General features: G+C 35.2%; 2 protein-coding genes and 1 long non-coding RNA gene across 4 annotated transcripts; 1 reads left to right on the top strand and 2 right to left on the bottom strand.

Moving 5' to 3' along the window:
- Positions 1–3,440: 3,440 nt before the first annotated feature.
- Positions 3,441–5,846, bottom strand: LOC103411256 (putative cyclin-D6-1). The gene is made up of 6 exons (XM_008349902.4): positions 5,449–5,846; positions 5,260–5,340; positions 4,976–5,071; positions 4,558–4,759; positions 4,327–4,457; positions 3,441–4,038 (listed from the first exon to the last, which is right to left on the bottom strand). Exons 1-6 carry the CDS (start codon positions 5,623–5,625, stop codon positions 3,766–3,768), a joined length of 960 nt encoding a protein of 319 aa, XP_008348124.3. The 5' UTR covers positions 5,626–5,846; the 3' UTR covers positions 3,441–3,765.
- Positions 5,847–15,003: 9,157 nt separating this feature from the next.
- On the top strand, positions 15,004–20,068 carry LOC103442560 (cytochrome b6-f complex iron-sulfur subunit, chloroplastic-like). The gene is made up of 5 exons (XM_008381361.4): positions 15,004–15,195; positions 15,353–15,594; positions 18,712–18,829; positions 19,060–19,242; positions 19,735–20,068. The coding sequence occupies exons 1-5, from the start codon at positions 15,157–15,159 to the stop codon at positions 19,834–19,836; spliced, it is 684 nt and encodes a 227-aa protein (XP_008379583.1). The 5' UTR covers positions 15,004–15,156; the 3' UTR covers positions 19,837–20,068.
- Positions 16,304–18,421, bottom strand: LOC139188014 (uncharacterized). 2 transcript variants are annotated; one of them, XR_011571088.1, is made up of 5 exons: positions 18,337–18,421; positions 18,071–18,254; positions 17,815–17,935; positions 17,336–17,402; positions 16,304–16,532 (listed from the first exon to the last, which is right to left on the bottom strand). It is a non-coding gene; the product is annotated as an uncharacterized lncRNA (long non-coding RNA). The 2 variants fall into 2 exon arrangements; XR_011571087.1 differs by having other exon boundaries at positions 18,071–18,366.
- Positions 20,069–24,273: the final 4,205 nt, after the last annotated feature.

Here is a 24,273-nt window from a genome sequence, read left to right as displayed (position 1 = left end):
ATCGAGACCAAATGGGGTCGATCGTGGAAGAAAAATAATGACAAACAGGTCATATTAGCTTCAGTTGGTGATGAACCAAGTGATAATTAAATTATAGCTTAATTAGCGTTAACCAAAAACGTCCCAAAAATATTTGGTTATGGTTAAGAAGCAGGGGATGCCAAAATATGGCATTGGGTCAAAAAAAGAACACATCCCAGCATGTAATTGTTGACTGTAATAGGTCACAGCCTTTCAGCAACAATTGCAAGCCTTTAGGCTCCATTATATGGCTACACAGCAACCCAACTTGACTACAAGTCAACGGGCCAAGGAAGGAGGTTAATGCCCAACAGCGATGGGCTTGTTGGTTTTGGGCAGTCGCGCGAGAGGAGGCCAAACTTTCATTGGCTTCTTGGTTGACGCAATGCAAGTCCAACAAGCAAAGGCTTGTTGGCTAATTGGGCCGAGTGCGCGGACAAGCCCAGCATAGGCTGGCTTGGTCTAGCGTGGGTTGGACCAGGAGAAAACCCTAGGTCGTGGCTCAGCGTGAGCTGGTATGTTGCTTTATAAGTCTGCAGGCCCAGCAACATTCTAAGGCCCTAAGCCGAAGTAGTTCCCATAAATTTTAAATTCTTTTTCGAAATTTATAGGGTTTGAAAAACCCTAATTGCTTCTAATTATTATATATATATTGACAAATATATGAAACATATACAATAAATATATCGGAAGGTAAATATAAATGTAGGGGGTTCATACATCATGGGAAATGTTTTCATGCTTCACGGTTATTTCAAATATCATACTTTATTTAAGCGTACCTAATTGGTAGAAAACAATAAAAGCCTTTGGATTTGTAGAAGATCCTTATCGGAAAGCCGGAATTGCATCTCCTATGCGTTGTATCACGTTTAACACAGAAAAATTAAATTGAATCAATAGCATGTCGATCAATTCAAAATAATAAATTAATCATAAAAAGAATGATTAAAACGTAATACTCCCCTAATTGAAGATCAAACTCTCTTTAGCGCAGCTGCGCAACGTCAATAGCGTGCTGATAACGTGTTGTAGGCATAATTTACTGAACAATTATGGAGGCCAGAGAGAGAGGGAAGGTGAGGCATAGAGAGAGAAAGAGAGAGATGTGTAATTGTGGGTGTGTTCTATTCCACCCCATTAGGCCTTTATTTATAGTAGTAGGATAGGTAAAATCCTTACCCTTTTAGAATTACAACTCATAATAGGTAATCAACTCCTAATAGGAATATAAAAGATATTCGTGGATTCACTATGATTTACATAATCACATTCCTAATATAATAGGATTGCAACAAATATAATAGTTGAACTTAGTTTGGTATTACATCTTTTATTTTAATTATAAGATTAAAATGCCGTAACACTCAAGGGTCAAACTTAAAGAACAAACCAAACTTGAGCTAAACTCGAGTTAATTCATTAAATAAAAATAAAAATAATAAAAAACCACCAATGGTCAAGCTCCACTCACTTTTCGGACAAGTCTATTTTGAGCTCAACTTATTTCTTTCACTACTAAGCCCGAGCCCTAATTACTCAAACACAAACCGATTATGAGTCAAACTCAAAGTGTATCAAGTAACGGATAGCCCAATATCCAACTTATGAGCATTCACTCTTGCACTTGAAGTATCATGTTCAAATCCTCCTTCCGTAGTTTAATATAGATGTTCTATAAAAAATTCTAAGAAGAGAGAAAGGAGAGTAGTCTAATATTCTAGTGAATAGGGTGTTGAGTTTTTACCCATGAACTAACCTATTGACACACGCGTATGCGTGTGGTAATTGGCATTTTTTAATTCAAAAATTAAGTTTTATTTCTGTTTTAGATCTAATTACGTATTTTTTAATAAAAATTTCAAAAACAAACGAAAAATAGTTAACCACCCACAACATGGGTTTGAAGATTCATTTAACACAATAAAATTACCATTTTGGCCTTATTTTGTTTGGGTAGTTGCTCATTATTCTTCTCTGTTAAAGTGAGAGCATTGTAGGAATATTCAAATTTTCATCATTTTTCTTTGTATATAGATTAAAAAAAATAAAAATAAAAACTGTAGCGTAATAATACTAGGATTTTTTTTATCATTGTGAAATGAAAGAATTGAACTCAAAACTATAAAACTATAATTATTTAAAGAAAATTGTTATTAACATTTTTAAATTTTCATTGTGCACTTCAAACTTTCTATTTTTTTTTAGAAAAAAAAATACATTTGTAAGGTGTGCATAATAAAATTTTTGAAGTGTTACTCAAAAGTCAAATTTACAGAAGATAACACAAACTTTTCTTATAAAATTTATCTTATTCGATATCACAACAAGCATTCCACATGGTTATAAACATTATTAAAATGGTTCAATGACAGGGTAATAATATAATTTTCTTTTCATATTAACAAAACCAAGAAACCAAGTCCAAATATTTCGAGTCTTTTTTAATGTTTTTGTTTGTGTTTTCTCCTTTGAGGTCTAGCGCAACGACCATGCTCCCAAGCACAAACAATGATTATGATTCATTTGTGTCATAATCTAGTATTTTAGTCTTAAAAAATGCTTATACAAATCTCATACAAGAAGTCAAGACTGTAATTTATCTAATAACACAAATATTTTAGTCGGTAGCATAATATTAATTTGATTATATTCGATGTCGATTCTAATAATTTCCGGGAAATTCAATCCACAAATATTTTTATTTATTTTTATTTTGAGGTATGATGTAGTGAGTAATATTTATTCATTGGTACATATTGGATACATCCCTCCCGGTGGTCCAATTTTCTCCCGTGTAGTTGACATCATCTTCCAGGTACAGAAACAGAGATCTCCAAAACTTGGTCCAGATATCTTTGATTAAGAAATCTCATTGGAGGGGGACCATCAATGGGCTCCCATCCATCCATGAGATCACATGATTAAGTTTTCTTACTGCCACTAATTATGCTTCAATAACCACATAATCTCAAAACAAAAATGAACACAAAACTGTTTAAACTTAACAAACCACCATCAATTTATACTTTTTACTTTCCAAAAGCCAGGTTAGGGGCAAATGATGCATGGTTAGGATGTACCAACATCACGAGTTCATAATCAATTTATTTCTCCAATATACATCTCCTTCATTGGAGTATAACTCTTAATTATTTGTCCTGAAGATGTAAATGAGATGTAAATGTAGTTTTTTTTTTTTTTTTTTTCTTAACATTTCAAATTTGGATCTCTTCATTAAGGACGTTCTTAAGATATGTCGTTATGTTCTTACAGTTGTTGATATGCAAACAACATAGTTGTGAATATCGTCGATAAACTTAAATGCGTATAGTGGATGAACTTCACTGCATATACACTCTTTATAAATACCAGAAACTAACAAAGCTAAACCAAAACATAGAGAACTGAAAGACAAATTAATTCAAACCCTACAATTCAAAGTTATTATTATCTATGTCTTGTCTTCGTTTGATTCCTAAAGAAAACAAAAGGAGAAATAGCTTCAAAAAATACAAGAGAACAAAAAGAAACAAGACCCCTCCATTCTTTGTCAATTTCTTCTCCAACCCAATATAATGTAACGGACAGTGTTTCTGTTTGGCTTGGCCCAGGAGATAAAAACTTCATCTCTCTCTCATCGGTTTTTTCTCATCTTTTTTCTATTTGTTTTCTCGCTCATTTTCTCTTTTTTGTTTATTGGAGCAGCTAAAAGCTAGTGTCCCTCTCAAAGAAGAGAGCGTCTCAGCAGCGCTTGTGACTTTGGAAATGCTCGTGAGAAATCTGGAGCCTGTGATCTTTACAGTATTCACTATTTTTTCTCCTCTTCAAGTCCCTCTCCAGTCTCAACGTGCTAATGCTTGTGACTGTGGTTTTTCCACTTTCTGCAGAGCTTGAAAAAGTATGGTCTAGCACATTGGCTGGTGTGACGAACGAGCTGCACACCCTCTCTAGCACTGAATCGAACCCATCAACCACAATGTCCTGCATTGCACTATAGCATTGCAACATGTTTTCCTGCACAAAGTTTGAAGAAGAAAAAACATGATTTTTTGCATGTGAAGATGAATACTTTCATATAAAAGTGAACACCATTTCTTTTGTTACACGAAGATGTCATCATTTGTTACATGCAAATTACAGTCCGACATTTGCAAATAACTAACTAAAATAAAATTTAAAAAATGAAAATTTTGATCTGGTTTATTTGCAAAGAGAAGTGACTCTTTACTTACATGAAGCAAAGTATTTTCCTACGAAAATTACCTCATAATGGTAAATATAAAGAATATTTTTAATTTTTACCTTATTTACATATGAACAGTTGGATAGTGCTTTTTTAAAGCAGGGGAATTGCATAGGGAGTAACTCGTCAGAAGCAGAGAGGACAGCAGAGGCAGCAATTATTGATGGCTTGAACACCAAAAGCTCAACATCTGCAAACAACATAATGATTTGGTATAAACTGTTCATTAAGTCCTTAACAGAAATTGAATTTATTTCCATGTCAAAATTTATCTTGTGGAAGTAAAGTACCCTTTTGAGATTTGAAGATGATTTGGGTGGCTCTAGCTTTGAGAGCATGTAGCAATGGCGGGTCTTCTAGTTTGAACAAAGAAATGACAAATGACATAAATGAGAAGGGTGTAATGGAACGCATTCTCCATTTTAGAGCTCCCAAAATCAGTAATTCCATCCTTTGAATCGTTTGTGTGTCGAAAATGATGCCTCCATCACCCTATAAAATACCAAAACACACTTATCAAACTAACACCATTTTTAAATTAGCATACGTGAATGCGGACACATTGACTATAATTCCGTCACCCGAGTTTGAATCTCCCTCCCAACAATTTAGGTTAGCTTAAAGTGGAATATGAGAATAAAAAAACACCATTTAAGTGAAAATTACGGATTAATCACCAAATTAATTAAAATGTTTATTTTCATTTACCTGAACATCAAGGAGAGAGAATTCTGATTTCTTCATCTTGGAAGCTAAAGAAATGCAGGACATTGCAAGAAGCTTTATGAGCCATGGCTTTGGTTGCTGTTATACCAAACATGATTGAGATCTTATAAAAAATTTGAACCCAGTAAACAATTTCTATATACTATTTTGTTGGCACCAATCGTTGATTAATAATTAATCCAATTTTGGGTTTTTAAAAGAAAGAGTAGTGGTTCCAAATTGTTAATCTTTGAAGAAGCAAAACACCATGTTGTCCGTTTCTTTACCAGCACTCCTTGGCAGGACAAGAACCGATCGAGATAATTTACAGCAAGGTACAGTAAAAGGTCATCAGAGTTGCAACAAAGCTGCAATGACATAAAAATAAATAAATAAATAAAGTAAGGATAAAATAGAGTTTCTGGGGTTTTTTATTTTTTTTATTTTACAAGATGAACTTCAAACTGCTATAATACCTGTGAGATGGAAGCTATGGCTTCCCTTCGAATGGAGATGTCAAAGTTGCGGGCTTTCAGGCTTTGCAAGTAAGTCTCTGATGGCATGTGATCAGATTCAATGGCAAACAAGGAAGTGATTGTTTCAGGCTGGAAGTCATGGGAAATTGTAAGTGGGTTTTCGAGGTCGAAATCCATGGGTGAGTCTGGTTAAGTTTTCAGTGAGTTTGTGGACAGAGCACGCAAGGCATTGTAGAAAGGGAAGAAGCAGCAAAGTGGTGGGATAAAGAAAAGGCGGAGAATTTGAGTGTTTTATTTTTGGGTTGTTAAAAGAAAAGGAAGTGGAGTGAGAGAATGAGTGTGTGAGTGAAGACTTGGACTTCACTCCTTTACAGCTCTCTATGACTCTCACTCTATCTTATAGTGTTTTGCCATTTGCATTGACATGTTGGGAAAGAAAAATTGGGATGCGAGACGGTTATGATCACATGGGTTGGAGCTCACCGGAGTTTGCAATGTACCACACAACCACATGATAAGTAAAAACTGGGTTTTTTTTATTTTTTTATTTTTTGGTGGTGCTATCTACATATTCATTTTATCTCTCACATACTTCTCAATTTCTGGCCGTCGAATCAAATGAATTTAAGAAAATCAATAGACAAAAAATTAATAAGGGTGTATGCGGAAGTAAAAATATGTAATAGCGCTACCATTTTTTTGACAATACTTGTGCACTCTACGAGTGCATTTTATTGTCCACACGATTGCTATTAACATATTTTAATCGTATAGTCAGAATTGGAATAATTTATTTTCTTAATTATTAGTTAAAAATCAATTCTTCAAAAGATTAATCAATTTGGCGACCATTTTTATCATTCATACAAGCAAATGGACTATTTATCATGAGAAAGTTTTTTTTTTTTGGTTGAAATCTTGAGAAAGTTAATTGTTACAAAATTATTGATTTGTTTTATATGGATCACTAATGTTAATTTGATTTCTTTTAAATGTTGTTTAAAAAATTAAATGTTTAGAATTATGACATTTGCAATATTATAACACATCAACCAGAATTGGATAGACGAGTAGATATACTCACAAGTGAATGCAAGTAGTTCCCTTTTCTTTTTCTTGTTATGGTTTAATTTTCTTTAACCTTTTTGTTATTCGAGCCAATCCAACCTTCCACTCAAGTTTATGCATTTTGAAAATGTGAGTAATTTCTTTTGTTTATGTATACTAAAACAAACAATCTGATATATGGATTGAGATTCAAACTGATTGAGATGCTTGATATCTGTTTGTTTTAGTTTAATTGGATGTTCTCAAAAGAACTAATTGTCCATAACTCATCTACAAATTGATAAAGATACTTTTATCTAAAGATCATTTCAAGAACCTTATTGCTGAAATTATTTAATTCATTTCCTCCTGCATTGTGCAAAAACATAACTGCAAAAGATGACAACAATGGGAAATTAATAATTAAAATTGTGTGTAAATGGTAAGTGTAGACATATAGTTGGCATTTACTACTACTTTATGATAATCCTATGAACAACAATTGTTAGAATCTCGTTTAACTTTATCCATAACATGCAAGGTTGTGTTTATACAAAAATGCCACAAGCAACCAAGTAAGGTATGCACACATATCTTGATCGACTGGGAGAATGAGGAGAGTTAGGGCTGGTTTGGTATTGCTGTGCTTTGAAAAAAAACTGTTGTGAGAATAAGCGGCTGTGAAATAAATCAGCAGAGTGTTTGGTAAACTTTTTTGTAAAAGTGCTTTTGGAAAAAAAAAAAAAGCAGTCTGATAGTAGGTCTTTCCATTAAAGGAGCAATGTAGCTCCGTGTGCTTTGAAAAAAAGCCAGTTTTCCAAAGCTGCGAATAGCAGCTTCAGCTTTTTCCTTTGATTTCAACTTATTCTCACATCAGCTTCTAAAATAAGCCATTTTTTTTCAATTTACCAAACACCCCTCACAGCTTTTTTTCATGGGTGTTTTTTTTTTTAATCCATCACAAAATCAAAAGAGCTGATCCAAATATGATTAACACATTCGTGAATGGTTTCTAAGCATCAAAAGCCCCGAAATCATTATCCTTTTTTGAACAATAATTCATTTCAATTTCTTCCATGTTATTATAATCTAAACAAGATATCCTGATAAAAATAATATAATATTATATGAGTGTATCGTTCAAATTTACCCTATTGATAGACAGAAAGGCAAACTTGGAAGAAGGAAGAATAATGTTTATAAAATTTTGTATCATCTCCGCTAGCTCGTTGAATCCTAGAAACGAAACAAGTGGGTCTTAAGTTCACCACCCACACCACAATTCTTGGTATAAATTATTCAACAAAAGAAACAACAAGGTGTGAAACGTTGCCGCTTTACACCAAACTATGTAACCACTCCAGTGAGAAGTCTTTAAGATCGATCTATTTCCTCTCCCATATTTTCTATAAATTAATTAAATGGCCCCAAATACAAACAATACAATTCAGTCTTTTCATGTCCATGGCAGAGTGACAGCTCGAGCATATGTCCTGAATTGAATGTCTCCATTCTTCCTTACAAGCAGAAGAGACTAGTGAAAGGACAAAAATTTAGCACTTATATGTAGTTGTATCAATTTTTTCAATACTATATAATATTGAATGATACAGAAAATGAATGACTGGAATTAAACATAAAATATCGAAATAACATACATGATGATCACAAAGTGAAAAAAATAACATATAAGTTATATAACATTGTGGGATTTGATTAAACTGAAGTCAATGAATAATATGTCATAAGTTGATTAAACTAATTAAAGTTCTATGATATTAGATATACATATCCACACAATAATTATCATTAAGTAGTCATTTATGAAACCTTGAGGTTAGCTTTGGCAATGAAAACAGGAATACTTTTCTCTTTTGTATATGTGCATATATAGGCATATGCATCTAAACCATATAATGTAGCTAGTGCATATATATGCCTATGCATCTAAACCATAATGTGTCTAGTATTCTCTTTTAAAACAGTTTTAACGCAAAATGTCAAGTTGTCATGCTATAAATTTAAACTGCATATTTAATGCATCTAATAAACAAAGAGTTTGTTTGGTAAGTGCTTTTAAATGACTGAAAGCACTTTTAGAAAAAATATTTTTAGATTTCAAAAGCACTTCAAGTGTTTTTTCCAAGATTAACTTGCATTTTTATTAATGATTGATTTCAAAAACATTTTCTCTAAACATTCTTTCAGTCATTTAAAAATATTTCTCAAACAAGTGCATCTAGCAAAATTATGCAGTATACATTAATGCACATATCCTAATCAAGTCTGTACGTATAATATATTTACTTATATATTCACATAAACCACATGCATGTCGATATATGTGCTTGCTTGATATTTCTTAACAATACCAAATAATTAATTAGTATACTTTTTTTTGTCGAACTTGTTAGCATAATTAGAGCTAGCTTAAGGTGAGAGTAAATACTAAAATATTGATTTTATTCACTATATTTTTTTTTACTGTATGACAGACACAATGGACCATTGATCATTAAGAACTTTCTAAATAAAAGTCTGGCTTTATATAATTAAGGTGTTATGTCTCCTACAGCAGAAGCCGAAATCGTGGTCCTCTTTACTGCATGTGATGGACTGTAGATTAAAGTACTCTATTCCCCGATAAATCATCAACCAAAACCCTAATAAGAGTCTCAAAAGCCACACATTCATATATACGACTGGTCTTGTTGAGTGAAAAGGGCCCCCACATTCTCAAATGCACCGACTTTTGAAATTATTCACCAATCCAAATTAATACTTTGACCCATCACTTTTGATCCTGAAATCCACATGGAGCTACCTCTAGTTAGGGATGGCAACGGTTCGGTTTGGAGACGGAAATGTTATATCCATCCCCATAACCGCAAAAATTAACCATATTCATAACCGTAAATTAATCATTGGGGATTATCCATAATCATATCCACCAGTTAACAGATTTTCAATCAGTTATCGGTTATATCCATCTTCGTCAAAAAATTAAAAAAAAATTATATTCATCCAATTGATGCACTATAAATTTTAGTAAATACTAATTCCATTATTAAATAGCAACATCCAATTACAAAAAACATAACAATATATTTGAAACTGTTTATGATAAGCCAATATGATAAAAGGAACTTTAACGAAAAGCTCCCGCTACTGTTCACTTTAACGAAAAACCACATTTTTACACTAAAAAGTCAATCCTGGTACTATTCACTTTACCCTTTATTTTGTCCTTATCATTAAAACTCAAAGCTTTCAAGCCATTTTCATTAGTTTTCCTTATGATAAATTGGTCCAATAAAAAAAAAGATGACAAAAGCAAGTACGAAAGGAAGACAAAACAAATTGATTCAATGAATTAATTTCTTGACAGTGAGACTCTTGAAGAGAGATGAATATGATAAACTTGGAACATTTGATAATTGATATATAAAATGATTCAATGAATTAATTTAGTTGAGTATAACAATAAGAGTATTGAATTAATGAGATTGTTGGTATGCCCCATGCATGATGTTTGGTGCATAATAAAGATAGTATACGGTTTGATGCATGCATAATGAATTAGTATAGGGAGGGTTCGATAAATTGAATAAAATTATATTAAATATCAAATATATATATATATATATATATACACAATATATTCGGGTCGGATTCGGGGATGGATATGGATTGGGAACCCCTATAACCATATCTAAAACCATAAGCGAATAAAGTTCACGGTTTTTCCCCATATCCATACCATACCCGAATTTTCATATCCAAATCCAATCCATTCAGGCGATTATCCACAGTTATCGGGTTTAATGGTTAGAATTGCCAGCCCTACCTCTAGTTCCTTTCAATATATAATTAACGAAAAAGTCATCAAATTAAAGTGATAAATTTAATTAAATAACCTCAACTATATATTGCATATAGAGAATATTAACGAAAAAGTCATCAGTTTGAATTAGGTCTTGACATTGTTGAAGATCACCAATACCTCATATAGTCTTGGAATCGTATATAATTAATAAAATTTGAAATTGACCAAATCAAAATAAAGATTGTTTGGCATGTGTCATTAGCAATGTGCCAACCAGATCAAAATAAAGATTGTTTGGCATGTGCCATTCTAGGATAAGTGGAAAGAGTAAATGAATAGGGTAATGTTAGTGAGGCTAAATTTTGTAAATTAAATGACATTAAAGTTGATGCTTAGACTATTACTTAAGTGTTGATTAACGTATTGATTTATTATTGGTGACATATTATTTGGTTTGCAAATTTGATCTACCTAGTATTACTAAAAAATAATAGAAAAAGAAACAATGTGTGTGCCCGGAAAACGAGCATCGCACTGGATAGGTATCATATGCATGGAATACGATTCATTTTCAAGATGCCTTGATGGTAAAATGTTGATTTATTTCTTAAGTGTTAATTAGCATACTTATTGCTTATTGGTAACACATTATTTGGTTTGCAAATGAACAATAGAAAAAGAAACAATGTATCATTCAAAGAGAGATTTTTTAATATGTTTGAAAAACAAGCACATATAACGCCCCATGTTGCGAGCATGATAAAAAATTTCTACTATTTTAAGAAGATGCAACCCAGCTGCATTATTAGTACATAATAATAGATTGTCATCATGTCACGCAATTGTTTTACGGAACGTCCTTTGAAAATTTTCTTTTGGTTACAAGTATCTTTGAAATTTGATTACCCTGTTTTCCTCTGGTCATCTTCCTTGGATTTGGGTCATCGACCATTGCCTTTATGTACTTGTATTAGTTTTTTATAGCGGTGAAATAGATTGTTGCCTAATCTCTATAAATTGTTGATAATTAGTAATAAATTGTTGCCTAATCACTATAAAATATCGACATAATAAACAGTAGGACGTACATATGTGGAGAAATTTTCATTGTGATGGAAATATGGATAGTACACCACGTGTTTTTATATAAGTGGTAGGAAATTGTATTTTTTAAGTTATTAACTTTTTAGCATACATATTCCATTATTGATATAATGACATGTGATGTACCATTTCATGTTCCAGTTACACTGAAAAATCTCTCTCATATGTCTTAACTAACTGCCTTCATGTTAAAGTTCCAATGTACTATTGTACCATTTTAAAAGTTACCACGTAATAGCTCATGTAAGTATTTCAATTGACTAAAATAAAAATGCTCAAGAACTAAAATGCTCGACGAAGTAGTATTTAACTTCATCTACTTCGACCGTGACGTAGAAAACGACCATAGTTGCACCAGTACACTTGTAAGGCACGACCACATTTGTGCCAAATTTTGTTCAATATCTACGATATAATAAACAAAATTGAGAATTAAATATAGAAAAATGCTAAGCAACTATCAATATTTCTTCATGAACTATTTGTTACCTCACAATTTCACATCAATTTTCACGGCAACATTATAAAATATTGTGCAAAAAATATAGGACGATAGAGAGTTTATAGAGAATTTCACCTTTAAGAGAATCTCTTTACATTTCTAAAAAAATTATAATGCGATAACATCAACCATAGAGATTGTGCCTACAATAGTAAATTTCAACTTCTGAGAATCCAAGTTATCGTATACCACCGTTAGATTGCATGAAAAAAGGATCTCAACTTCACATGATCTACAGATACCATCCACATTTCAACTTCTGAGTAATGACCTTACCATAGGATTCTACTTGTGATCCATTTCGCAAGTCATTCATAAGTAATTGTAAACTAAAATCGATCTTAATTTCGTGTTAGTTGGGGGAGACAAAAAGTTTGGGATACCAGAAGAAGCCAAATAACTTTTAATTTTGTGTTTGTTTTATCACTTGAATCGAAATGCCTCCCTAATTGCCTTGAAGAACGTTCCTTTTTTTTTTTTTTGGGTTGCTTCAAGCTTGCTCCATCTCGAAACCCTACTTTTAATCATTGATACGGGTACCTTATATATATTTTTTTCTTTTCTTCCTGCTTTGTTTGACTTTCTTTGTTGGGTGTCTTCATCTTTGACGAAAACAATGGATTCTCTTTAGTTCTCAACAATATTGGTGCAAGAGAAAGCAAAAGAAAACACAAAGAACTATTCTTTCTTACTCTTTGGAAGACCAAATATACATAGAATATATAAGGTCCCTTTTAGTACTTTTCAAAGCCACATATGTTGAAGCATATCTCACACTAGACACTTAATTAAAACAACTTAATTGAATTGAATGGTTTACCAGGGTTTTTCTTTTGAATAATAAAATAATTTATACTAATTGAATCGAGACTTTTTGCATAAAAGCTTATTGAATTGTACAAATTAAAATAAGAGCAATATCAATGTTGATTAAGTAGTGACCGTGGACTGTCCAAATAAGCTTGAAAGAAAGATTGATAGATTATTATTAAGTATGTTGTTAATGGAGGAGTTTTGTAAAAAGAACGAGAGTGGTAGAGATTGAACAGGTGAAGAATGCACGCTTGGAGTGATATTGAGAAGGCAGAGAGAGAGAGAGAGAGAGAGATGGAAGCACATGATGAGTGTATGTTTCACGCCATACCCCCATGCAGAAAACATCATCATTAATATTTTTTTTTTTGCGTTTGCAAATTCATGGTGGAGACAGGCAAGGTGGACCTTGTTCTACTTTGGGACAAAAGTGAAAACCTAGCTATACTCAATTATTTATCTTCTTCGGAGAATTCATTGGCAGTATACTGCATGCGAACCTATACCACAAAAACAGCTCGGAAGAGATAAAAGACTCTTTTATCTCACACTTACACAGACATATATAGTATTTAAAGGGAAATATTAAGAAAAATGGGCGTGCATTTTTTTGAACAAATTAAACACCATAGATTACAGTTAATCGAAATTCAATGGTAGATTTTAAATGAAATGTCAATCATTGAATTTTTGACATAACGATACCTATGTTGTATACGTACATCCTTAGTTGCTCCACTAGAATTCAATCCATATGTTGTATACGTACATCCTTAGTTGCTCCACTAGAATTCAATCCATATGGTCCATACTTCATAGTGACCCAGAGAAGAACACTCTTGTTAATATATACTCTTTTCTTTATTATCTATTTTCTACATGCTAACAGCTATAGTCAATACAAGTTCGTACTCATAGCCTAAGGACTGGCTTAATTAGCTTCTGGATCAGTGCACCAAAAGCTTTTCCCTACGGTGCTCGCCTGTAGACTGGGGAAAAAATCATGATGAAGTAGCAGTACTAGGGATATATGTGTGTGTGTGTGTGTGTGTAGCATATGGTAAGAATTGCCTTATAACCATGTGATAAAAGAAACTGGAAGCAAAAGCAGAGATTGTCTATAAGATTATGATTAGTTGTATTTATGCTTTTGAGTGATGATACATAGACCATCTATTTGAACTATATTTTGTAGAGCACATAAGATAGCGGTTGATGGTATAATTTTAACCATGATCTCCCTAACATTTTCTTATATGTTTACCGTTTTGCAAGGGGAGTATATGAGTGGGTGAAAGAGGGACAGAGGGAGAGAGAGGATGTCAAAACTTGGGTGCAATAAGCTATTAAACTAGGAAAAAGGGAGAGCATGCAAGCCCATCATTTGAAGTGGAAGTTGAAGACAATTGATCATTTCTCTACTTTATTGTCAAAGACTCGGGGTTGGTTTGCAATTGAGGAAAAAAAAAAAAGGTTGTGCTGAATTGTCTATTTGGTGTTTGACTTTTGGTTTATGTGAATCATGAAATAGTGATAGCGATCAAACATTGCCACTTGTTACCAAATTAATTCAACAATTTCTATTTTTCATAAATACTCCTAGTATGTTGAACAAGTCACAAAGGTGTAGCAATATTGGTCACAACACAACTCAAAATTCACAAGATAATAAGACATGATGTGTATATGATTAACTGCATCAATGTTCAATATAATATTATAAAAGTTATGGTATATATTGGTATTATAACTTTCCTCAACTTTCTCCTAAATAATATGAGTTATTGTATGGGAGGTGCTTTTCACTTACTCTTTTTAGCTTCAAAGTTCTAAAACAATCCTTTTAATTTTTTGTCATCAAATTGAATAAATCAAACAAAAACAACAATCATGATTAAACAAGGATGTGTGAAAGGCTAAAAGTGGTGTGTTTTTATCATTTCACTTATTGTATTAGTAGTATAATTTTACTTTTGTATCATTTTATATATAAAGGGATAAACCCTAAACACGACTCGTTGCTAATAAGATGAAAATCCCAATTCTCATATAGAAAGTTTAGGCAAAGCCCAATAGCGAACCCCAGCTTGTTAGTGGAAGATCACAATGGCCCAATAGTACAATTCAGAAGCTTTGTTATATTTCTATACCCTCCCAATCTTGGGTTAGTCAGCCCATCAATGTTGTTCTTTTTGTAAAATGCAAATGAATAATCTTGGGTTAGTCAGCCCATAAATATTATTTGTATATATTTTTTCCTTCAAGGTAGCTAGAAAAATCTTGATCATGAACATGTGGTAATGTGGCGCCCTTTTACCATGCGCCTTATCCACTAGTGGGCTGTGGTCGTTACAAAACCATATTTCACACAAAAAATGAAGCAGCTAACAGTTGATCTCCAAGCAATCCCCTTACAATGGCTTCCTCTACTCTATGTCCTGCTACCACTTCCCAGGTAATTAAAACCAAAACCCAACTCTCTTATTGCTTACTTAAGTATTGATTAGTACTAATTAATCTCTTGTACGTGAACTGCCTGATGTGGGGTTGGAGGGTTAAAGCTAGAGTTAATGAGAAATAATCTTTTGCTATGTGTTTGATTGTTTTGTCAGCTGTGTTCCAGCAAGAGTGCAATGTTCTCATCAGCAAAGGGCTTTGCTGTGAAGAGCAAGAGGACACAGATGATGGGAAAGGGAAAGGGAATGAGAGTCACTTGCCAGGCAGGCAGTATTGCTGCTGATAGAGTGCCAGACATGGAGAAGAGGAAGCTTATGAATCTGCTTCTTCTGGGTACTATCTCACTCCCCAGTGGCTTCATGTTGGTTCCCTATGCCACTTTCTTTGCTCCACCTGGGTGAGTTTTCTTCCTTCCCACATTACCCCTTTCCATATATACAGGTTATTAGGAAATGACCTCCGCAAGCTCATTTTCTCTTTCTGCGCACCTCGAATTATTTTGTCACTTAATTCTGTTTTAGTTTATACAATTCAAATACTGAAAATAAACATGTGTACTTGGGGAGACAAAAAAGGTGTGCAAAAATCACTCTCCTTTTTTTAACCTTTTTCATCTTGTACACATATGTAATGTGTGCTGATTGGTGGTGATATTTAGTGCTTAATATTGTAATTAGATTACTTACTATCTTGTATATCATAGTGAAGTGTTCAACTCAGCTTAGGATAAATTATTCACTTGAAAAGTTTTATTGATTTTTGTCTTGATTTATTTTTCATAAGCTAGCATGTAGTCCAATATCTCAGTGGATAAGGTGTTGGGTTTTATGCGTATCGGATTCGATACTCATCCCATAATTATTGTAATACTTTCAAACTCTTCCCCCTCTCCTTAATAATAATAAATTAAAAAGAAAATTCATAAGCTGTTAGTCTCATTGGTCCTCTGATATCGAATGAGCTCTGCTTAACTGCTAGAAGTCTAATTTTTGTTGAAGTGTTTTACATCCATTAAGAAGTTTGTACCAAATATGACACACCCTGATCCGAAGGATCCAGGTGTGCTGGCCGTCACGTGGGCGTGACGTAACCATAAGCACGACACGGAAGCGTAATAACAACATATAACAACAGAAATTCAACCCAAACTCAACATAACCACATACGGACATAACCGGACGAGTTACAAGTAAACACATAAGTTCAGAGCATAGGTTAACTGCAGTCAAGTAGGACTAAAATAAGAATACATCACCCTCAGGTGAGTCCTACATGTCCCAAATCTGTCAGAAAGCCGGAAAGGACCTCGTGAGCCAACCACCGCTAAACTAGAACCTGGAGGGGCGCAAAACAAAATGAGTGGGTCAGTAAAACAAATTAGTTTTCCAAAACATTTCATTAAAACAGTTATATCCCCTCGCCGTAAAAACCTGTATACTTTCCCAGAAATATATAACCATATAAAATCTCAACATTTAAATCTCAAATCTTTAACATTTTCAAGAAAACATGCCATGACATAAATAAAAATATAAATCAGGTGAATAAGGAATCAATCGGAGACCCTGCAGTTGGTCCTATACGATTAATTCAATAGCTCAAATCCCACTAAGCCGGAGTCACCACAGTGACCTATACGGCCCTACTCTGCACATCACTCGGAACTACGTAAGGTAGTCTATACGATGAAAGGTGTAAAAATACGCTCTAGTGCTTCTCTCATCATATCATCAGCGCGCATAACTAAGGTCACCCACTAGTCGGAATCACGCCTAGTGATCTGTACGACTAGCATGTCGGAACCCTCACATGGTCTGTACGACATCCACCTACTTGGATCCAAGACGAGCGTGCGGTGTGGTGAATAATATAAGCACTAACACCTAGGGTGCAGATTATGAGCTCAACTCATCTCAACAACAACAATTCAATGAATAAATGAACTCACCTGACTTACCTGTGCCTCCACAGCACCATGCAACATGTATGCATCATATTTCAATCATATAGTTCATAAACCAATTCATGATTTTCAAATAATTCTATGCATGGCATATTCAAAACATATTTTCATATAAACATTTTTCTGGGAAAAACAGTAGTATATAGGTAATACGAAAACAAAACTGCCCACTCACTGATAAGTCGACGGGTCGTAACCCCCGTGGCGTCCCTGGATGCGGTCGTCCTCGGGATACGTCTCACCTATATGCGAAACAACTATAAAAACATTAATTTTAAGCACATCACCAATAATTTGAAATAACTTCTCATACGATGCTCAATTTTGGTATATTAATATACCACATCGACCTACTCGACGTCACGAGCGTCGAGAAATTTTTAGAAAAATTTTTGGAAGCCCCACGCGCCCCCACGCGCCACACGTGGCACGGGTCCACGCGCAGCACGTGCAGCGCACGTGTCGTCTTCTTCACAGGTCTCGCCGGACTGGTTCTCCGGTGGCCGGACTCCGGCCGAACTCCGGCCGATTTTCAAACTCACTATTCTCTTTCGTTTTTCACCCATTTTCTTCGTATTTTATACCAAATTGAAGCCCTAAGAGTGTACAATCACGTTGGACTTGTTTTAGGGCCTAAAAACTACGAAATCTCACCTTGGAAAAACCAAAGATTCGGCCAAACTTGAAACCTACGATCCCGACGTCCAAAACTCTCCAACGAACGTCCCCGAGCTTCCTTAGAACCTCCTAAAGCTCACCACAAGCTTGAAATCTCCTGAAACACAACATTTTACGTTCGCATGAACAGTACCTCAAAAATGGAGGTTCGGGATCTATGTGAAATCGAAGGTTTCACTTCCTAAAACTAGCACCAATGAACTCAGGACGACGAAAGGATGAAGGTGCATACCTTATTTGCCTCGATCCGTCGAGTTTTGAAGGGTTTTGGGTGAAGGCCGTACGTATAGGGTGAGGGGAAAGAGAGAGATCGTGAGGGAGAGGGACAGAGAGAGCTACGGGAGGGAGAGAAGACAGGGAGTGCGTGTGTGTGTGATTGTGTGGTCCAACACAATCCTCACCATCCATCCAATTCCCTAACCACAAAAATTTCCAAATTCCAAAATTAAAATCCCAAAACTTACAAAATTAATTCAATAATGTCGCACACACACGTACCCGAATGTCCGTCAAGGGTAGTTACGTCAATTCACGCCCCCGATATAGAAATCCCGGGACGGGCTGTGACAAAATAGAAAACAATAATGCTATTTATTTACTATTTAGATACACAAAACTAACGTCATTTTCTAAGACACTCTCTAAATAGCATTACTCGAGAGTACCCCCTTTCTCCTCACGCTGAATTTTTTCTTCACCACTAAAAGGTTCAACAAGAACTCTTGATCTCTAATATTGAGTGTTTGTCGGGATGTGAGTGAACAGTCATGTTGTATCCCAACTGCCATCATACTCACAATGATATTTTGGCATCTATAATTTATCCATAACTCTTTGACATGGTTATTTTGATTGATTGGAAAAACATTATAGCTCCGGTGCCGGCTCTGGTGGTCAAGTTGCCAAGGATGCTCTTGGAAACGACGTGCTTGCAGCTGAATGGCTTAAGACTCATGGCCCTGGTGACAGGACTCTCACACAAGGATTGAAGGTACTGATACATGTTACAGATGAAGCTCAATATCTTAAGACTATCATATCCTTATTGTAATTTGTATGAAAAGTTCAAGTCTGACTTCCAATTCAAGTAGCAGAATTATGGGACCATGAATTAATGATACTTTTATTTTGTGATCAACCATTCCCAAAATCAGATTGAGAAATTTGGGATGTATATCTTTGGAAGGTAAATTAATTTTGATTGTTTGCTCTGCTTGTCAGGGTGATCCTACATACCTTGTTGTGGAGAAAGATAAAACTCTTGCCACATATGCAATCAATGCCGTCTGCACTCACCTTGGCTGTGTCGTGCCATTTAACAGGGCGGAGAACAAGTTCATATGCCCCTGCCATGGATCCCAGTACAATGACCAAGGAAGGGTTGTCAGAGGACCTGCTCCTTTGGTGAGTTTATTTACACTTTTATCGACTCTTGCTAGTTCAAATTCTTCTTGATGATATATTAACCAAGTATGTGCCAAGTTTGGTAGCATAAGGTTGTAACTAAGGTGCTAAACTGATTGGTTTTATGATGAAGGCTAACCGATCATACAAAATTGCCATGTCCACAACAGTTTTCATACTGCAATTTGCATATATATATACAGGAAGCTTAAGGGGAGGGATCCCCATTTTTTAGAAAAAAATGGGGACACGCTCCCCACCGTTAGATTGACTTTAATGAAATTGTGTGGTTGAGATTAAAACACAGGCCATAGAATCTCAACCACAAGATTTCATTTAATTCAAATCCAACGGTGGGGAGCGTGTCCCCATTTTTTTGAAAAAATGGGGATCCCTCCCCTTAAGCAATTCCTATATATATATATATATATATATATATATATGCTGCATATGATAAAAGTTTGTTTCTTTACCTTCTTTCCGTTGGAACAGTCTCTGGCGTTGGCTCATTGTGATATTGATGATGGGAAGGTCGTGTTTGTTCCATGGGTTGAAACCGATTTCAGAACCGGCGAAGATCCATGGTGGGCTTAAATTCATAAAGAAAATCCTATGAAAATATGTAATTTGAAATGTTTCGCTATATCGTTGCTTCGTTCATAAACAACTTGTATCATAAGGTTCATGTTGGTTGAATTTGAAGCATATATGTACATATATGTGTTTGTGTGTGTGCAAGGAGGACCTAATTATTTGCCATCTTCTGATCTTCTCTTTATGTATAATACTGGCTTTTGCCAAGTCTATTGGATTGTACTGTCTTGTAGTTGAAGGGTTCCTCTGCGCTGTTCCATTGGGATGGGATAGTTTAGTTGCGTCCCTGGTCCCTAACGGTTATAGACTCAAACTTTATGTATTTTAGATTTTTGATTGAAATCCCTTTCCTGCTATCTAATTGATATAATAATAAAATAGATGCAATAATACCAAAAAAGACAAAACCGTTTTTTGTTTTTTGTTTTTTTTTTGTTTTTTGCTTTCATTTAAACTACCAATTTAATTATTCAAAATTGCTTATGGGTTTTGATAAAAAAATAATAATAATAATTTTTCATGGGTGCATTCTAGATTATAATAAATAAAAAAAAGGCGATTTTATTTTTAATTTTTATAAAATGAGTACATTTATATAATAAAATTTGGCTACATTTTATATATAAAAAATTGGTACATTTACATAAAAACGTGGGTACATTTTATATTAAAAAAAAAGATTTTACATTAAAAAATGGGTACCTTCGACATAAAAAAATGGTACTTACAAAAAATAGGGATGCATTTTACATATAACAAAGTGGTAAATTTGTAAAAAAAATGGGTACATTATAAATAAATTATGTGTAACATCCCACATCGCCCAATGGGATGGATCCTGTAAGCCTTATATGTATATTCCCATCTATTTGGTATCAAAGCCAATCCCTGGCTTGAAGTGTGTCGACGAGGACGTCGGGCCCCTAAGGAGAGTGGATTGTAACATCCCACATCGTCCAGGGGAGTGGATCCTGTAAGCCTTATATGTATATTCTCATCTTTACCTAGCACAAGGCATTTTGAGAGCTCACTGGCTTCGGAGTCGAGCCAGGGCCAGAGCATTCCTAGAATAGGTGATCCATTGGGAAGTTCTCGTTTGAGTTCTTAGAAACAAAACCGTGAGGGTGTGGCCGAGGCCCAAAATGGACAATATCGTGCTACAACGGAGTCGAGGCCAGAATGTGGTGGGGGCCCAGGCCGGGTGTGACAATATGGGTACAAATAAAAGGTTACAAAAATTATGAGTACAAATAAAAGTTTAAAAAATAAGGACAAAAAGAAATTAATATTTGGGTACAAATTAAAATTTAAAAGAAAATTGGTATAATTTAAAAAATGGTTGCAAATTAAAAATGGGTACAAACTAGAAATAGAAATATATGATAAAAAATTTAGCCATAAATATCAAATGTAACATTTCTATAACTAAATAAATATATTTAAAAATAAAACATAATTATCTTGACATGTAAATATTTTGTTTTTTAATAATTAATGGCGTTTATTAAAACCGAAGGATTTTGATCAAAATTTGAAAAGGAATAAGGTTTTAATCAATGGAGTAGAAAAAATAAGAATGAGAACCTAATTTCTCCATTTACAAAATTTAGAATTTATACCAATTAAATGAAGCAGCAGGAGGAAGCCATCAGCTCACGACAGCATTTTAGTGGTGAAATTTGCCGATGTGAAGGATACCAGGAAGCAGAGGGACCTTTATGCTGACTATAGCAAGGTCGCTAGAGAAGGGATTCTTGTTGGTTTGCGCCGATATTGTTTCTTTGATCGCAGGTTCTCAATTCCAAATCAGGAGCCAAGTTGCAGTTTTGGTTGCGCTCGTTATCTCTGTCGCACAGTTTCTTTCTTACTGCCTTATCAGCTCGGGAGCTGCATTTTCAATCGACGAACCGATCCGAAGAGGAATTTGAAGAGATTTAATCAATAGTGGAGATCGATACGAGGGAGGGTCTGGAATTTACGAAGCAAGGAGCAGTAGGAACATGAGGGGTACCTCCGCCTCACTCTCACTACTCAGTCTTGGAACTCAGTAAGGTGCCTTGTACCTGTTCGACGAATTGCCCCAGTCAATCTGAAAGCTCTCTTCGGTACTAGTACTTCCTCCTGCCGGAAGCTTGATCTGGCTCTGGTTGCTTGGTTGAGGTGCCTTGTACCTGCTCGACGAATTGCTCCAGAGAATCTGCCTTTTTTTTTTTTTTTTTCAGGGTGCCCAAGGTTATTCTACGTTCAACCTTGCTTTATGGTGTTGACAACTCTAAACTGAATTATCATGGGCACAAATATCGTTTGTCCATGGGGTTTTCTTGCAGAGACGGTTATGCCGACAACTAATATGCCCCCCGCTCAACCAATTCTGAAGGCAAGGACTTTTGCTTCTGTGGTTTCCATCCCAATTGAAGACGTCCATCTCAGCCAACTTCCAACTCCGGTTGTGCGTGGGGACAAAACATATGTCAAAATTAGCGAGGATCTATACCAAGAACAGTTGAAGTTGTTTCAAAATAATCTCTTTGGGCGTTTGCTCCTAAAAAAGGGTTCTACGCCAATGAAGACCGGTGCTCTAAAATCTTGCTTAGAAGATGCATGGCGCCCTACTGCACCATGGAACCTGGTTCCTATAGGTAAAGGTTATTTTGATATCCATTTCAATAAGGAAGATGATATGCGACGGGCATGGGGTGGCGGTACGTGTACTCTTGCTACTGGTTTATTCAGGTTATCAAAATGGACGCCAGATTTTAAACCAGGTGATGTTCTCCCTCACACTCATGCTCAGGTATGGATCAAAATTTTTGGTTTGAGTCAGGAATATTGGCATCCTAGACACTTGATGGAAATTGCGAGAGGGGTCGGCACTCCCTTGCAACTAGATTCAGCTACAAGGGAAAGGCAATATGGTTATTATGCACGTATATTAGTTGATGTCAATCTTGCAGATGATTTACCTACATCTCTTATGGTTGAAAGAGAAAGTCATGGCTTCTCGGTTGAGGTGGTTTATGAAAATTTACCGCCCAAATGTAGTCACTGTGGTTTGATAGGGCACTTGGCTAATAGTTGCAGACAAGTTAAACAGATGTCGAGAGGTCGTTCTCGTAGCCGGACGCGAAAGGGTGGTAACATGGGGGACAACAAAACCGGAGATCACTCTCGCAGTCAACTGCACATGGAATATCGTCCCCAAAAAGATACAACAATACCGGTTAATGTCTTTTGTGGGTCACATGCTTCTGAACCTCTTCAACAGGTTGATCAATTGTTGCCTGCAGGTATTGAGGCAGCGGATGATGGTAATGATGAGCCCATTCTTCAGTCTCCTCTTGGAATAACGCCAACTGTTTCTGGTAATGTCATACCAGAGACTGACACCGCTGATACGCACATAAACAAAGCTCTTGAACCGGTGGTTGATGAGGCCTTTGGTGTTAATTACATTGTAATGGTTGTGAATTGAAGGAAAAACAAGGAGAAAGGATGAACAGAGATGAACAGAGAGTTTAGAGAGAGAAATAGGTTTTGTATTAACTGACTAATGAATATTACACACTATTGTTTATATAGAAATCCTAACTACTTTAACCAAAAACTAACTTCCTAACTATATTACTAACTGTATTACATTTTTACCTTTAATACTCCCCCTCAATCTCAACTGGGGTAACTCAGTTTGAGATTGGAGCAGACCGATCAATGGCGCTAAGTAAGAGTAACCCAATTCCCCAGGTTTGGGTGCACCAATCTTCAAAAAGCTGAAAGCAATTTTCATAGTACTTTAATCAGACATCAGCAACTTCTTCTTGTAAAAAGAACAAGAAAACAACTTTTCCATCATGGGTGTGTAAAATGGCAAAAATGAGTATCTTCTCTACTTCAAATGTTATCAACCCGTGTCCAATTTCAACTCATTCAACTTGATCTGGGCAAATAATTTTCCATTGCTGTCACTTACAGTTTGGAGTAGTGTGTAATAATGAAGTTGTTCATCTTGCTATTTCCAGCTTCTGACTCCAACCAGTGGACCGAAATCATGACATCCTTCCCCTGCCTCTAACAGTATCTTCACAAAGAACAACCTTCTATAAAGGAGTCGTAGCACACCCTCATGCCGGTTATAATAGTTTCTTACGGGATTACTCTTCGTGGGATTCACCGTCAACAATCTCATTCAACTTGGCTTTGGCCTTTAATATTTACAAAAATAGAAAATTAACAAACTATAGGGTGGCATCGGCCTTAACTACAGCACCACGGGATCGCCCTTTGTGGATTTTACCAAAAAACAACTTCTTTGAACAATGGCATCGGCCTTCACAATTTCAACAATTGAACATCAACATCCATGTAGGATTACCCTTTGTGGGACTTACCTACTCAAAACACGGGATTACCCTTCGTGGGATTTACCGTTAACAACTTCTT

This window comes from Malus domestica, chromosome 09 (assembly GCF_042453785.1).
Source record: "Malus domestica chromosome 09, GDT2T_hap1".
Lineage (NCBI taxonomy): Eukaryota > Viridiplantae > Streptophyta > Magnoliopsida > Rosales > Rosaceae > Malus > Malus domestica.
Note: the sequence above shows the minus strand (reverse complement) of the source record. Positions and strands in the feature narration are given on the sequence as shown.

Excerpts from the sequence above, each read along its gene's own strand:
- LOC103411256 (XM_008349902.4), bottom strand. The coding sequence starts at position 5,625 with ATGGATTTCGACCTCGAAAACCCACTTACAATTTCCCATGACTTCCAG. Across the intron at positions 5,341-5,448 it reads CCATAGCTTCCATCTCACAG|CTTTGTTGCAACTCTGATGA; the intron begins GTATTATAGCAG and ends ATGTCATTGCAG. Across the intron at positions 5,072-5,259 it reads TGTCCTGCCAAGGAGTGCTG|CAACCAAAGCCATGGCTCAT; the intron begins GTAAAGAAACGG and ends TTGGTATAACAG.
- LOC103442560 (XM_008381361.4), top strand. The coding sequence starts at position 15,157 with ATGGCTTCCTCTACTCTATGTCCTGCTACCACTTCCCAG. Across the intron at positions 18,830-19,059 it reads CTCTCACACAAGGATTGAAG|GGTGATCCTACATACCTTGT; the intron begins GTACTGATACAT and ends TCTGCTTGTCAG. Across the intron at positions 19,243-19,734 it reads TCAGAGGACCTGCTCCTTTG|TCTCTGGCGTTGGCTCATTG; the intron begins GTGAGTTTATTT and ends CCGTTGGAACAG.